The 15691-nt window shown below is 41.9% G+C and overlaps 2 protein-coding genes across 2 annotated transcripts in view; one reads left to right on the plus strand and one right to left on the minus strand.

The window, feature by feature from the left end:
• Nucleotides 1-9265: 9265 nt before the first annotated feature.
• On the plus strand, nt 9266-12754 carry bnip1b (BCL2 interacting protein 1b). Its single transcript, XM_080013282.1, has 6 exons — nt 9266-9355; nt 9694-9786; nt 10479-10570; nt 11534-11641; nt 11901-12019; nt 12131-12754. Exons 1-6 carry the CDS (start codon nt 9272-9274, stop codon nt 12325-12327), a joined length of 693 nt encoding a protein of 230 aa, XP_079869408.1. The 5' UTR covers nt 9266-9271; the 3' UTR covers nt 12328-12754.
• Nucleotides 12755-12979: 225 nt separating this feature from the next.
• The window catches only part of LOC307239849 (stanniocalcin-2-like), a gene marked incomplete at its 5' end in the record, with an annotated part of 4906 nt that continues 2194 nt past the window's right edge, over nt 12980-15691 (minus strand). Inside the window, 2 exons of the mRNA XM_080013428.1 lie at nt 12980-13895; nt 15069-15280. Coding sequence (XP_079869554.1) covers nt 13577-13895; nt 15069-15280 — 531 coding nt within the window. The 3' untranslated portion in view covers nt 12980-13576. The remainder of the gene's footprint in view (nt 13896-15068; nt 15281-15691) is intronic.

The following is a 15691-nucleotide window of genomic DNA, read 5'->3' on the forward strand; positions in this document are numbered from 1 at the left end:
AAACCCGCCTTTTAAAGTTATCCCTCGGCGGGGGAAAAAATTAAATAAAGAATGCCGCCCGCCCCCCAACACACTTTCGTAGTGTAAACATGACCAGGCAAATGGTTTGGTGTGTTCATACTCGTGTTTTGATGGGAGTTATATTCATTGTGCCTTGTGTGTGTGTGTGTGTGTGTGTGTGTGTGTGTGTGTGTGTGTGTGTGTGTGTGTGTGTGTGTGTGTGTGTGTGTGTGTGTGTGTGTGTGTGTGTGTGTGTGTGTGTGTGTGAACGAGAGAGAGAGAGAGAGAGAGTACAAGAAGTAGAGAAATAGCTTTGATGGAGATTTTGGTCGAAGCTCCAAGAGGTTCAGCCAAGGAGAAGAGCGCTTTAAACCGAGGGAGCTCACTTCCGAGTGCAGTTAAAAAAAACAAAAAAAGAACGAAAGAGGAAAAGAAGGACACACCAGTGGGGTTTGTTGTGTATTTCAGCTGTTAAATGATATTCTGAATGTACATATAAGAGGAAACTATCAATGCGTGATGCCACAGAGTCTGTGTATATAGGAGGGCTCTGCAAAAGATTATCTATGGTTTTTGGTACTCTTGTCTTTGGGGAAGGGGGGCGGGTGGGGCGGGGTAAAAGATATTTTTGTTGAGAGTTTAAAAAAAAAAAAAATATTTGCACACTATATATTTTGATTGGTTTTTGTACCAAAGACACATGCAATGAAATGGCAACTAGCCAGTAAAAGTAAGGTTTTGCACAGCTTACCTGACGCCGTATTGAATGTAAGAAATGTGGGAGGGTCAGGGGACTTCGTAGAACTGTGAAATTAGCTTGGGTCCAATTCTGTATAGAAAAGGAACATCCATTCAATTTATTTTAAAAAATTTTTTGTTTTTGTTTTATTATTTACTAAAAAACAAAAAAGAAAATCTTCTTACCATGTTTTTCGCGGGCCTCTCCGGTAGATCTGTTGCTTAAGTGACGCTTCATTCCTGAACTGATTCCTCCTGCTACAGGCTGATCGTGTTTTTGGCGCTGAGTAGGACAAAAACGATAGCGCTGGTCGATAAGCTATATTAGTTACTTGCTTGTTTTTGTCAAAACGTCACAAACAATAACCAAAATGTTATGTAATTCTGTCGACTGTTTTATTTCTTTATGTAGACTTTGTTTATAAACTGAATATTAACTCAATTATGTTGTACACACACTGTATATAGTCACATTCTCGATATAGCTATACTGGTGATTTGCCACTTTTTTTCATGACAATTGATCCATTATTAAGCATGACACATTTCTAAACTATATCTTTGCATTGATAAAGTAAGAGATCAAAATAGGATAGAAGGAAAAAACCAAAACGAGGACAAAAAAGAAACACGATCTTGCTTTATTTTTGTACTTTGGCTGCCTATTATCTGTCCCGTTGGTTTGGAAATATTGGAGAGAGGGGGGAGAAAAAAAAACAAACAAAAAGATGGACCTCCGGGGAGCGTCTCTCCCGGGGGCGTGGCAGTAGAGGGACGGGCGAGGATGGGGAGGGAAAGGTGAAAAGACGAGTCTGTCGTACGGCAGGGTTTGACATTGAAAGCGACTTTGCGCTCCCACGTCCTCCAGGGACTTGACCCTTCGGACTTTTATCGAGACGCGGCGTTTTGGGCGGAGCCTGGGAGGGGGGCGGAGGTTTAGGGGGCAAGGGGGGGGGGGGGGGCGCTGGGCAAAAGAATTGCCAGAATACAAAGGAGATACACACCAAATCTCACATGATGTTTGTCTCAAGGAAAAGTGCTCGGACAGAAGCTCTGAAGGAACCACTGGAGTGTGTGCCATATGATCCTGGTTCCTTGTTTTAACTTCGATTCACTCGCTCACCACATAGCCATTAAGATTTTTACATTTCACGGGGGGGGCAAGCAGAGCTGTCTTCCCCCTGACCCTCCTGAATTTGAATTTTTTATTTTTTTTAACCTGACCCCGAAAACACGTCAATTCCGGACCGGCGTAGTCGTAAAACGCAGGCTATTCAGGGCCCAGTTTAGAAGTTACAGTAATTGCTCAATTTCCGTTATCCCGAGCTGCTTCCCCCATTTACCTCCTCAGGGGATACCATGACTCGTACCATCCTTCACGAGACATTGTTTTTCACTTCGTCACCGGGTGAATTGGGGAAAATAAACAAGCGATTCGCTTGGCTGGATCCAGGCTAGCTTCAAATGGCCCCGTTTGAATTGCTCCTTCAAAAGGTTGGACCCATTTCGATGTGTTTGATGCTTCCACGTTTGCCTTGGCGAGGAAGTGTTATCTGTGGTTTTCCTGTGCGGACTGTGCGTTGAAATTTGGAAAAAAAGACAAACAAACAAAAAAAAAAACAACAAACAGCTAGTTCTATGTGCATATTTTTACTCCAGCTGTTTTCTGTTCAGTCCAAGAAGGGAGTAATGGTGCTTTTTCTTAAACTAGAACGATAAGAATCCATGGTTCTTATTTGTCTTTTCATTAGTCCAGTTGTAGCGTAAAGACTTGCTCTCTCCTACCGTCCATAGCTATTTTCTTGGTAGTGATTTATTTTTGTAAATAGCTTATAAGTTAAGATGTATCTTCTATATGTTAGATATAGATTCGTGTACATAATATTCTATCTTGTATGTGTGAAAACAAAAAGCACTTTGTTCCAAAAAGAAAGAAAGAAAAAAATCTGAAAGAAAAGCATTTTTTTCTACCATTTGCTGCTACAAGGCCTGGTGTGAATGCTGCAGTGTACTTGACTATTACTTGCTAGAATAAGTTTATTCAGTGACCCGGAGAGGTCTATTTCCTGGCTCGGAGGGATCTACAGCCTGGCTGAGGCCTGTTTGGAGCCGTGTAATTACATGAGATATTGTATGATAGCACATTATTGCCTGGCTTGGGAGAGCCCAGTGTCCTGGATACGCCCATTTCTTTGACAGGACTGCTCTGTTACCGAGTCAGGGACAGTGGGGGTCATGTGTTTGTGCTCTCAAGTTTTGTTTTTGTTTTTTTGTTTTTTTTGTTTTTTTTTGGTTTTTTGTTTTTATTCCAGGGCCCCTACAATGATTCTGATGATGACTCCCCCTTGGCGTCATGATTCATTTGCCTTCAGTAGAGGTTTCCTATGGAAAAACTGATTCTGCTTTGGCTTCCTCTTCAGGGTGATGTATAGTGTAGACACATTTCTCCAGAGAGCTATATTGTTATCATTTTTAAAAAACGGATTTCTACTTGTGACTTAATGCGGTGGGGGTTTAGCCTGGGGCGGACAGTAAGAACCTGACGGAAAGCGGTTGTTCCTGGCCGTCCCGGGGGAAGTTACTTTATCACTGTACTGTATAGCAAGCCAATTACAAATGGAGTCTCAATCCGGACACTTATTGCCTTCTTAAATAACCTTCTTAACACACAAAAACAACAATAAAGCGGCAGACGTGCGGTCGACACGGGGGCGCACTCCCCAGCGGCACCGCATCGTCCTGCAATGCACCATCAATACCAACAAATCTGTTCAGCCCAACTGGCTCAAAACAACCGCTACCCTGGTAGCACACGTGGGGAGAAAACGTTCAAAAATGGGTTCAAATATTTCAACTACTCAGCGTGCTTATTTTTTACTTAACAGGCACTTTAAATATTTGAAGCATATTCTCAGCTGAATTTGACCCAAGTGTGGTGAGAAGGGCCAACCGGGGCCCGTTGAGCCAACCTTCGGCGTTGGCTCGGATGAGCGACTATAGACCGGTGCTGAGCTGGCAGGACGTCCGGCCGACGCCAGATTCTCGTGTGCGTGTGTGTGTGTGTGTGTGTGCGCGCGTGTGTGCGTGCGCGTGTGTGTGCGTGTGTGTGTCGTGGAGCGCGAGGCCGGTACCAGAGAGAGTCCTCACAGGTTTTTACATTTAACATGATAGGCGCAAGCTGTGCAACTTTACGTTCAAACCAGAAGACTCTGTGGCATTTTAACAGTCGAATGAGTGAATTCCGCGCCAGTAATACTATTCCTTTTGTTGTTGTTGTTGTTGTTGTTTTTATTTTTTTGGTTGTTTTTTTTTCTCTTTGATGACGTAAAAAACCTATACAGTCAAATATTAAGCTACTAGATTATGTACGTTTGTGCTTCTCTTGTCAAATAAAAAGATAAGGCAATTGAATCCATAAAGCTCTTCTTCAGAAAATCAGGGTTATATTGTTCTTTTTATTAGAAATATGTGATGGCATATAAAAAGCTAAAGAAAATATATTTATGTATTCCATTCAATGTCGCCATTTCTTTCCTCTGTACAAAAATATTGCGTGTGTGTGCGCGTTGTTGTTTGTTGTTGATTATCGATGTAAATATGGTGCAATGCTCTCGACACAACCAGACAAAAAGGCCAACGGACTTGTCACGAGAATCCACTGATTTCCCCGTGTTTTACACACAGATTCCGACACGCACGGCAACATGCAATCTTTTCCTTTCGTCTGGGAGTGGACCCTGGCTGTGTTGGTACCGGTGTTGCCACATGGTGCTGATTACTTGTCAGTACAAGTCTTCATGAACAATGCCCATGTGGGAGACGGAGACGGCCCCCCGTTTGAACTTCAGTCCGCTCGTACTAAAGAATCGTCCCGTGGAGGCGGTAAATGTGTACGTGTGACGGGACAGAACCCAGTTGGACAAAATCGGAAAAAAAATCAAGACGGCTTTTTTTTTTTTTTTTTTTTTTTTGTGCGACAGGAGTCTGTATATTATCCTGCGGTGTTATTATCAGTGTTTTTTTTTGTTTTGTTTTTAAAGGCAGACTCATAGATTTTGTTTCAGTATCCCCAAATCGAGGAAGTATCCGACTACCGAAACCGTGAATATTCTCAAATTGATTTCATTCTCAAAAGAATAATTCAACAACCAATCCATAGGAATTGAACGATATAACGATACGTTTTCTAACGGCAGTTCTCCTTGTCATCGGCCGCGCCCGCTGGGTGTGTCTGTGAGTCTGGATTTAAACTTCTGACAATGCTGTTTTTTGGTTTTTTTTCTGTTGACGTGTTCGACTGGTTCCGAGCTGTCCTTGTTGCCTTTAAAAACGCCCAAATGTTAGAGCCTCCGTCCATTCCACCCCCCTCCCCCCGTGTGAAATACACTGTCGGCGAAACATCATTTTGGGATGAAACTCGTGCATGCTGATTGGAACTGGGAGGGAAGCGTGTGAGGGGAAACCCAAACAAACAAAAAAGATGTTGGAATTCTCCAAACCCTCTATATGGGATGTCATTACGGCTTAACATAGTGTTCTCTGCTTTGTTCTCGGGCCAGAGAATGTTGTACACACGGCTCAGAAGCCCAGCACAAAAGAAATCCGGGAGGTTTGGTCGGGATGTGTTCATGACGCAAACACTAGTCGCCCCCCCTGTTTTCACATTGGTTTCCAAGATGAGAGCTGGCCGAGACTCACCTTGCACTTGTTTCTTTTTTTTATTTATTTTTTTTTTTTACAAGATCTCAGAAGAAGATTAAAAAAAAACCAACACATTATTTTGAATATGATGCCTGCTGAACCAGGTGCCTTACTCAAACGGATGAGAACACAAACTTGATCTGCACCTTTTTTTGTCAGTCTGGAGGGGGGTTTCCAAAAGTGAACCCAGGGCTGGGTTTCCCAAAACAAGACTCCCGATCGACGTAAATATCTAATCGGCAGGTTTTATGAAACGACTGTCCAATCACGTGTGCTTTGCTTACTTATCATGTTTGTATTTTGAAAACAAGTGTCGGTTTGGTGAGGAACCTCGAAGGTTTTAAGTATTAAAAATGGTCCCCCACACACACCCAACCCCACCCGAGTCCTTGTTGTTTTGGGAAACCTGGTTCTGTTTCAGCTCTTCTCTCTGCCCACTATGCCACGATAATGTCTTCTGTGTTAAGCTGCTGCACAGTGCAGAGGTGGAGGAGCGGCTCCTCCCGATTCCGTCGTTTCATCGAGTTCTGAACCGCCTTTTTTTACCTAGTGAAGTACAATGCTTTGACTCTCCACCGCTTCAATACGAGACGGAAAATGTTGCCGCCTCTCGAGAAAGTGTCACGAGGGAAGAAGAAGAAGAAGGAGGAGGAGGAGGAGGGGGGGGGGAACGAGAAAAAACAAAAAACCGACGAGATAGAACTTTTTTTTTTTTTTTTTTGTTTTGTTTTTTTCCATTTCGATGCTATTGTGAAGTGCCAGACCTTCCTTGAATTCAGTGTGGACGAGCAGCGATCGGAGGCAAACCGTGGTGCTAACGTATTGGTTGGGTGCTAACGTGGCTGCGTTTCATTTTATCGAGGACTCCGTTCGGCCTCGTCTCGCTGGCCGTGCCGCTCCGCTGACAGAGAGGCGTTTATCTGTCGTTGCTGCTGCTTTGCTTAAAATGAATGTAGCCTAGTCTTCCTCGACAGGAACCTTGATGCGTGGCGGAAATGTTCCCACAGAAACTCACCTTTTTAGTTTGACGGCAAAATTGAGTTTTCCTCTCCGTTTGGCATATCGTGCGAGAATTAATATTTTTGTAGTCAGAAGTAGGGGAAAAAAAAAAAAAAAAAAAAAAAGGATTCTGGGTACCGTATCTTTTATATTACCGCTGTTCAACTTATAACTCAAAGGGTCTTTTTTTAAATTAAATCATGATTTGATATTTATGCCCTTGAGTGTTTCAGATATTGCACGTTGTCAGCGTTTTTTTCCTGTTATTCAATGTTCTTTTATTTATTCATTCAGCCCTGTAGCTTAATACGAAAAGGAAATCTAGATCGTGAAGCTGTTTGAATGGGGAGGTAGCTTTTGCGTGAGCCAGAGGCTTGTCATCGGTTTCACAGACATGAAACTAGCCTCAAAGGACTTCTTACCGGTGTTTTTCAAGTTCCAGTGGCCAGTTAAAAAAAAAAAAAAACGAAGAAAAAAAACAAACAACGACAACAACAGTTCCCTAAATTGGGTACTTGACAGCAAAGCCTTCTCTCATTGAATTCACCTTTTACATTATGACTCTGGTATAGAGTCTGTTGGCGATCTCTCCATGTGATGATTTGGGGATGGCTGATGTGATCCTAGATCTGCGTTTGTTGCCGGCAACTTATTTTTTAAATTAGTTTTTTATTTTTTATTTTTTTGGGTTGCATCTTCTGAAGGGCTCAATGCACTGACTTGCATTAAGCCCAGTGAGAGAGGTCCTGAAATCAGCCAGTGTTCACTAAAGGCTGGTGGGCAGAGACCCCAAACCCTCCCCCCGCAGCAAACCAGGGGGCGGTTTTATTTCCTCTCCTGCAGACTGATCCTACAAACCAATAACAAAGCCACCCTTGATAATACAAAACAAAAAAAAAAAACCTCTTTCTATATCTGTATGCGTCAAAACGCTTCATCTACCACACACTGCAATGATTCACATCTCCTTCCAGAATTGCCAAAATGCATGGAATGAGAAAGATTGAGGAAAAAAAAAAGTAAATAATAATACAACATATATTTAAGCGTTTGTTCAGTGTTTTTTTGTTGTTGTTTTTGTCTCTTTTTTTTTTTTTTATAAACGTCAAACAGTAACTCAGTTTTATAGGTAATGGGGGGGGAAAAAGAAAATAAAACAAAATAACTAAAACCATGACGTGATGGGAATTTGGGAGATGTATATCTGCCATCATGAGCTCCTCAGCTCCACGCCGTCGTCGTGATGCTTCTGATCTTGTATGGTGACCTATTTGATTAGATGGACAGCATGGGGTCTTTCAGTAGCTAGTCCTCCGTGTTCTTCTCCCCCGGTCTCAGTAGGAAGGCTGTACTTCATTGCTAAGTGCTCTGTAATAGATCTCTTGGTGATGACACTTATTATTCTTCTTCTTCTTCTTCTTCTTATTATTATTATTATTATTATTATTATTATTATTTCATAAAGGAAGCGACAAACCTGCAGACAGTGTATCCTGCTGAAAAACTAACTTGATCCTCTCTTTAGCAACAACGTCTATATTTGTAGTTCACATATATGCCTGTTCAAAAGAAAAAAAAATACAATATCTTGACAGTTGTTATATTTATGTTGTGTAATAAATGTTGTGCTGGGTTTGTATGTATTTTATTTTTCTTTGTTCTAACTTTTAATTTCACATCGTAATCGTCATTCGAGGCACTGTGCGTAGTGTGATCGCATAAGCATGGGATATTTTTTTTTTTCAGGAAAATGTGTCCTTGGTTGTAACAATCAGTTGTGTTTCAGAGCTACCGACGGAGCTTTTTTTCTTTTTTGGGTTTTTGTTTCCGGCTGTTTGACACCCGCCATGAGATTGTGTTTTTTATTTTGTTTTGTTTGTTTGTTTGTTTTGTTTCTGTGCCTCTCTTTGCTCTTTTTTTCTTTCTTTATTTCTTTATTCCTTGTTCTCATTCTTTCTCGTATCAGCTGAAGTTGGTACTACACTTCTGCTTGTAACCACAATAGTCCGATTATGTTCATTGATTTTAATATCAAAGTAATAAAACCATTAGCACCACAAACCTCACCGACTGTTCCGTTTATTTACTCGTTACTCCGGATCATATTGGTTTTTACGTCCCGCTGAAGGCCACTGGAGGGATCAGACACATTCTCATGCCTGAGGGAGACGTAAAAAAACGAGTTAAACACATTGAAGTAAAGCAGATACTCAAGGAAAAATGAACTGAACTGGGATTGTTAAATCGTCTTAAATCATATTGACAACTTGACTTGTTTTGCCATCCGATCACACGGTCCCTTTGTTTGAATAAAACCACCAAAGATGTGCAAACCGGCCCATTCATTATTCACGGTGTTTTATATCATTTGAATTACCACCGAGCAACGCTGGAGAGAGATTATTTTGTGGTTCCAGCGCTAAAGCCCTGTGAAACCATGATAAGGAGTTAATAAACTTGTCACACCGTCCTCGGTGTGACGGTGATGGCGTCTAATTGTGGCTCTCCCCTCGAAGAACTTTACCCTTTGGGTAGTTTGATTATCGATTTATATTGATAAATGTTATTATTCCTATCGATCTGATTGATTGAAAGTCTATGTTGTTGTCTAGGCATACTGAGATCTAAATATAACACAAAATAAACGAAATATTAAATAACTAAATACATTTGTTTAAAACATTAATTTTCATTCAATATGATTGGAAATCGATACTGTATAGTTCTTTAGCTGTCTTACGTATGTTGTTTCGTATGTCTGTACACGTCCACGTCATACGCTATGATCTATTTTGGACTACTGGAGTTGCCGTACAATACTACAACAACAAAGATGGCGTCCTCTGTAGACGTTCACGTCAGGATTTGCGGACAAGAAATAATCAAATATGACCTGGAGATTAAGGCTCTCATTCAGGTAAGAATATATCTATATTTTCCTTTTAGCCGTTACAGAACACTTTGTAAACACAGTGATTTAGTTGAAATAAAACATTTTTGGAAAATGTTCAGCCAACTCGGCGAAAAAGTCAAAATTGCAGATTAGCAAACGTGAACATGTTGTTTCGACGTTGTTTTTGTTGTGGAATTCGAAAGAATGAGTTCAACCTCTCGGAGTTGGTCCTTCATTCCTGAAGAAAACTCACTTTTCGCGTGTGTGTGTGTGTGTGTGTGTGTGTGTGTGTGTGTGTGTGTGTGTGCGCGTGTGGGTGCGTGCGTGCGTGCGTGTGTGCGTACGTACGTGTGTACGTGTAGGACATCAGAGAATGTCCTGGCCCCCAGTCTGCCCTCTTGGATCTCAACGCCCAGGTCAAAGAGAAGTTTGGTCAGCTCAGACTCAGAATACAGGTCAGACTGCACGGGAACAGACGTATTAAGATGAAAATCCAGTTGAGAAATGATAGGATGCTTCCCTCCATGCTCTGTCCAGAAAGCCGGCATTATCCTTACCTCAACCCTAACCTCGCTGGAGGCCCCTCATCTAACAGTAGAAAAAGTAGAATGGATTGTATTTTACTTATTGAAATGAAACCTGGTCACTGCCGTGCCACAGACTCCTTGGTTTCCATTTTATTTCCAGTCCCCTAACCAGAAGAGAGAAAACAATGCATTGATAAGAAAAGAGCCCAAACCATAATAAACAGTGGATTGATCGCTGCAACGCTGATCACTGCTGAACTTCATAACAACACACTGGTAGCTCTCTATCAATCCTGTATTATCGTATCTTTTGGACTGTTAATTTAACTCCTAATGAGCTCCTTGAATGCTGTAGAAACCATCGGGCAGATTGCCTCTTTCACTACAACTTTTGATGTAATGCAGAATAAAAAAACAACATACTGTGTCATACAGTATTTACTTTAATATTTCATGGGTATGGGAGGTGTGGCCACAGGAATGTGCTGGAAAGACTGAGGAAAGGAGATCTATGTTTTGTTTTCAATTCGAACGGCATAATGTTGTTATATTCCTTCACTATCTGCATAATAATATATATTTTTTCTCCTGTTTCTTTTGTCTTTTGTTGTTGTGGGCAGGATATGGAGCAAATGTCCAGGGAACAGGACAAAGAAACAGACCAATTGATTATTCAGAAAGAAACTGAGAGCCAGCGCAAGCAGCTGCTAAGGTAGAGACTTACATCCTTACATTGTTTGCATTTGCAATATATTATGGATAACTCTGGCCAGGTACTTAGTGATCCATTAATATTTTCAGACCCATGGGCCAAATATAAATTAAATGAGGTGCTTGTGACAGTCACCACGGATCAACAATCTGATTTATGGAGTTTAAATTGGGTAAAACATACATTCACAAAAAATCTCAGCAGTTTGACTTCATTTACTTTTTTTACATCTGAGAACTGACAGTTGATTGTTATTGGATCTGTCAAGACATTATATTAAATTCATAAACAGTACCCAGAGAGTCTACCCTCGTAAGATAAAAGATAATGTACAAAACATCAGTACATGAATATAAAATGTCATTAATCATCATATAGTGTTATTGTGTTACATTTTTAGTTGTTGTTAACCAATGAAATGTTCACTTTGTCATGCAATCACATTACATCAAATTCTGCCATAGAATTGTACAGCTACTTTTCACCAGTTTGGCTAAAATGCAATTGAAAATGAATTACTTGGTTGTACTTGACTTGACTGGTTTGGGTTGTAGTTGATCATTGCTTTAAACTTTAAACACAGAAAGAAACATTTTACTTTTATATAACATTTTACAGTATATGATATGTTCCTTACCTCACCAATCGGTTCTTGGGTTGCCATGTGGAAAACAATGATTGCCTTTTTTCCCCGCTCTCCATTCATTTCCATTGCTTCGGAAAATCGAAGCTCAAAACATTTTTCTGACTAAATACCAAGGACATTTAAACGTCCAATACAAGTACAATTTATTAAAGAAAGACGTTCAGACTGTAAACAAGGAGAGCTAGCTAAAAATGACAAAATGTGTTGGAGGAAGTGAAAAATAGGCCCTGGCCTTTATTGATAATAGTTATTGATTCAGGGGCAGAATGAGAGGACCCGTTGTTGTGGAAGTCATGGTTGTGCTTTTCCCCTGCCAGTAACCAGACAGCGTGGCGTAAGGCTAACTTGGCCTGTAAAATGGCCATAGACAACATGGAGAAAGACGAGCTGCTGCACACAGGGGAGAGCTCCACTATCAGGCAGAGGTAGGAGGGGACACGACCCCGGCAGACAATACTCTTTTGGCATTCAGATGAACCGTCATCTTATCAGAGTTTGCTAAATGCGAGAGTTAGTTCAACGCACTCTACTGTGGCTCTTCTGATCAGTAAAGGAGGCCCTTTTACTACTTGTAAAAATTTTTTTTATTTGTTATTACTGTTCCTGCATCGGCATAATATTTCCCAATGATATCAGAATAACGATTACTTGATTGATCCTTTTTTGTATGTGTGTGTGCGCCAGGAAAGCAACGAAGGTAAGCCTAGTGCAGACCAGCAGTGACATCACAGAGAGTCTGATGTCTATCAGCAGGATGATGGCCGAGCAAGTCAACCAGAGTGAAGACAGCATTGGCACGCTGGGTAAGGAGCACTTCCTGAGTGTTGATTGTAGTGTCCGGTGCTTCACATAAGAAGCTTCAGCGCGTCGGTCAAGACTTTGTCCGTCAAAAGTATATTTCCCCTTCTTCGCAGCCACCTCTTCCAGGACGGTGCATGAGACCAACGAGGAGTTCCGGAACATGACGGGAACCATCCACCTGGGAAGGAAGCTGATTCTCAAATACAACCGTCGGGAACTGACCGACAAGCTGCTCATCTTCCTGGCTCTGGCTCTTTTTCTGGCCACCGTGCTTTACATCCTCAAGAAACGTCTGTTTCCTTTCATCTAGCCAGCTCGCTAGAAACCACAGTTGGAATTTCTTATTTTTTTTCTAGGGAGAGGTCTGCTTCTTAAACGACAAATCGGAATGCTACAAAGGCTTGCATAAGGGTTTATAAAAATTGCCAGCAGGGTGTGAGGTTTATGCAAGAATTACCGGTCGGTGTACTCAGGACTTGGGCTGTAATACTTAATGCTCTTTTAGTCTTTGGCGTGATCATTTAGGAATGTGTGTCATTGTGCGGTGGCTGTGATCCGACATAATTTTGTCGTTTCACCACCTATGAATATTTAGAGTACCTTCTCTCAGATCATACATTATCATTAATAACCATTGATTACCTGTTAATATAAGAGGGATCTGTTTATATTTGTTGTTTGTTCATGTTGCCTGTTTACACCGGAATAAAGTTGTATATATTTTTTATATACCTTTCAAATAATCGACGATTGTATCATTCTACACCAGCTAGTTTCACTTGTCTGCCACTAGATGTCAGCACACACTAGATGTCAGCACACACTAGATGTCAGCGCACATAACTTTGTAACTAACTTTCAACAACCCACTTCTTCCCATCCTTTTCACTCCACATGATGCAGTCTCTTTTTAATTGTCACGTTCTTGACCAGATGCTTACAAATGTATGCATACACACCCATTTAGAAAATCATGAAGCGATACGTAAAACAGGAGGGGATACAAAGGATTTCCATGACGGAGAAAGGAGAAATGCACATTCATAACACATCAAGATCTCAATGTGTGGCTCCATTGAATGTGTCGTTTGTCAGTGAAGGACAACCATGCAGCTAGTTGTAACCGACTGTGGTAGATACTGGAGCTCAAACAACCATGATAAATAATAAAAAATTCTTAAATAGACATATAGACATTGAATCATCAGCCGCCCTTGAGCTGGAAACAAATTTGCTGTTTAAATTCTAACGGTGGTGTGTATTTGTGTGCGTGTGTGTATCCATGCCACTGCAGTTTATTGTTGTGTGAGGTAGATATCTGGTTCTGTATTCGTCTTCCTATCAAGTAAAGCGTGGATAACGGACGCACAACCTATAAACATCTTGAAAAAGTTCAAATAAGTTACCTTGCATCGCTGTCACATTCAATATTCTCAATGGAGCAACTACTGCCATTATTAGTTATTGTACTGACTGTAAAGAAAAAAGTGCATGACCTTTGGTTTTTGGTTTGGACTGTTTGTACATTTACCTGTCTGTCTATCTGTCTGTCTGTCTGTCTACGAATCTGCGATCGTTGTCACGTTGGACATAGTGGGACCAGGCTCCGTTGCATTGGAAGCGTTCAGAATTTCCGGACTGGATCTTCTAGTTTGCGTGCCCAAGGGACCCTGGCCAGCGATTGGCTGGAGCATCGCAGGCGGTGGGATGGTGGTGTGCTGCGGAGCCTCCGATTGGCTGACGGAGCAGGTCCGCCCAAAGCTGCTGCACACCGCCGCCCCCCAGTGTTGGCCGCACTGTGCATGCAACCTCCGGCTGACCCATGACCTCACCTCCTCTCCGCAACCCAACAAGAAGTTCACCAGCTCCACGTATGGCCTGGTGGGACACGCATGCATGAAACCATACATCATAAAAGTCGCATTTCCCATAAAAAAACAGATTACGACTGTGGGTAAAACGAGACAAGGGGGAGCTTGTTGAGGACAGCGTCGTCTTCCTAACTTTGAGAAGCTTCTGTGCTCAGTGTGATGTGTTCTAGAAGGTTCAAATTAGTCAGGAAAAAGAAGCTCTGTGCGAAAATTAGGACTAACCGCAGCTGGAGTTTTGTTTTGAATCGTTATACCTGACAGTCATCTGAATAGATCACTTCCTCCTTAAGCCTGGATTATGCCTCTCTGTAGGAACACGTACGTAAACGTATCTGTGGAGCGTGGCAGTGAAGGGGGTTATTGGTAATTGTAGGCCGCAGAGGAGCCGACGCGCACACCTCCCAAATTTCAACGCGTCAAACAAGCTGATTGGGGTCTTAAGTTTTCTTAATGGTGGGGAAAAAAAACCCTGACATCTTTTATGTTTTCTGTACATTGTGGTTCACTAAATCTGCCACTGCCCCCCAGTGGACACGTAAAGTTATACACACTTGTACATTCGTACAAGTATAAAAGCAAATAGCCACGCGCAGAGAAGCAGAATCCAGCCTTTAGACACTGATCAAATGTATGTGATGGTTGCATTTTCTTTGTTTTTTTTTCAGTTGCGCATATGCATTTCAAGGTCCCTGTAAAGCGGTCCAGCGATTTGTTTCCAAACACCATGATACATGTTAGGGTCGGGGTTAAGTAAATCAGTAATTGCTGAAAACATGTGAAAAGACTGAACGATGTAATACCAAATAGTGGAGTTAGACCCTTAAACTGTTTCTCACTGTTTTTGTGGTCTGATTTTTTTGGGCAGGCCCAAGTCAGGGATGCGGGACGTAACGTGTTGCCACCTGCAATGGCCCCTCCACTAACACTGTATTAAAGCCAGGTCGGAATTGGAGCATCAGCGGTGAAATATATCTCAGACAGAGGGAACTGCCTTTATTCACGATTATGAAGCCTCATTTTATATACTTAGCGATTTGCTTTGAATCGTTCAAATTTGGCTGGGTGGTTGATAACACATTTTTCTGTGGCACGACAAACTCAGAACACATGTTTATTTTTGCTTTACAGGGACTTGAACTGTTTTGCACGTTTGTGGGTGTGCTTGTGTTGCAGCCCTCACCCTGGCGGAAACAACAGGTGGAAGTGGACCAGATCGCCCATGGTGTCAACGTGGTTCCGGAGGGCCAGGCAGAGCTGGTGCTTGGAGTAGCACTCCCTCTGAAGCGAAAACACCATCTCTCTCACCGGTCCGCAGCGTCGGCTCACACAGCTAAAGCGCTGGCGGAAACCCAGTGCCATGCAGCGCAGCGCGTCCTTTACAAAGGATTTACCCTGGAACGAGGAGTCCAGAGAACACACGCAGCACCAAGGACCAAAACATGAGACGCAATGTATGACACTGGTTCCAGAACACAATAGAAAATAAATGAAAAATACACACATGCCTTAAGGCAGGGTATGTGGTGGGGATGTTTCCTTCTGAGGTGGAGTCTTAAAACACAGGAGTCTGAGACCAAAACCTATTGTCAGTTGACAAGTGACATTCACTACCAATTGGGCAATTGTGATAGGCCGTGCATTTTGGCCATTTTATTATTTTACTTCAGAGCAAGAAATAAAGAAAATCAACAGACTGGACCCGACTTTGTTTGACTTTGGGTCTTTGGTCTGGAAATAATAATCAAGAGTCGGCATTGTCTGAGACGGAGTCAAATCTCAATCGCTAGACTGTACACTGAGACC

This window comes from Zeus faber (assembly GCF_960531495.2).
Source record: "Zeus faber genome assembly, chromosome: 14".
NCBI classification, from domain to species: domain Eukaryota; kingdom Metazoa; phylum Chordata; class Actinopteri; order Zeiformes; family Zeidae; genus Zeus; species Zeus faber.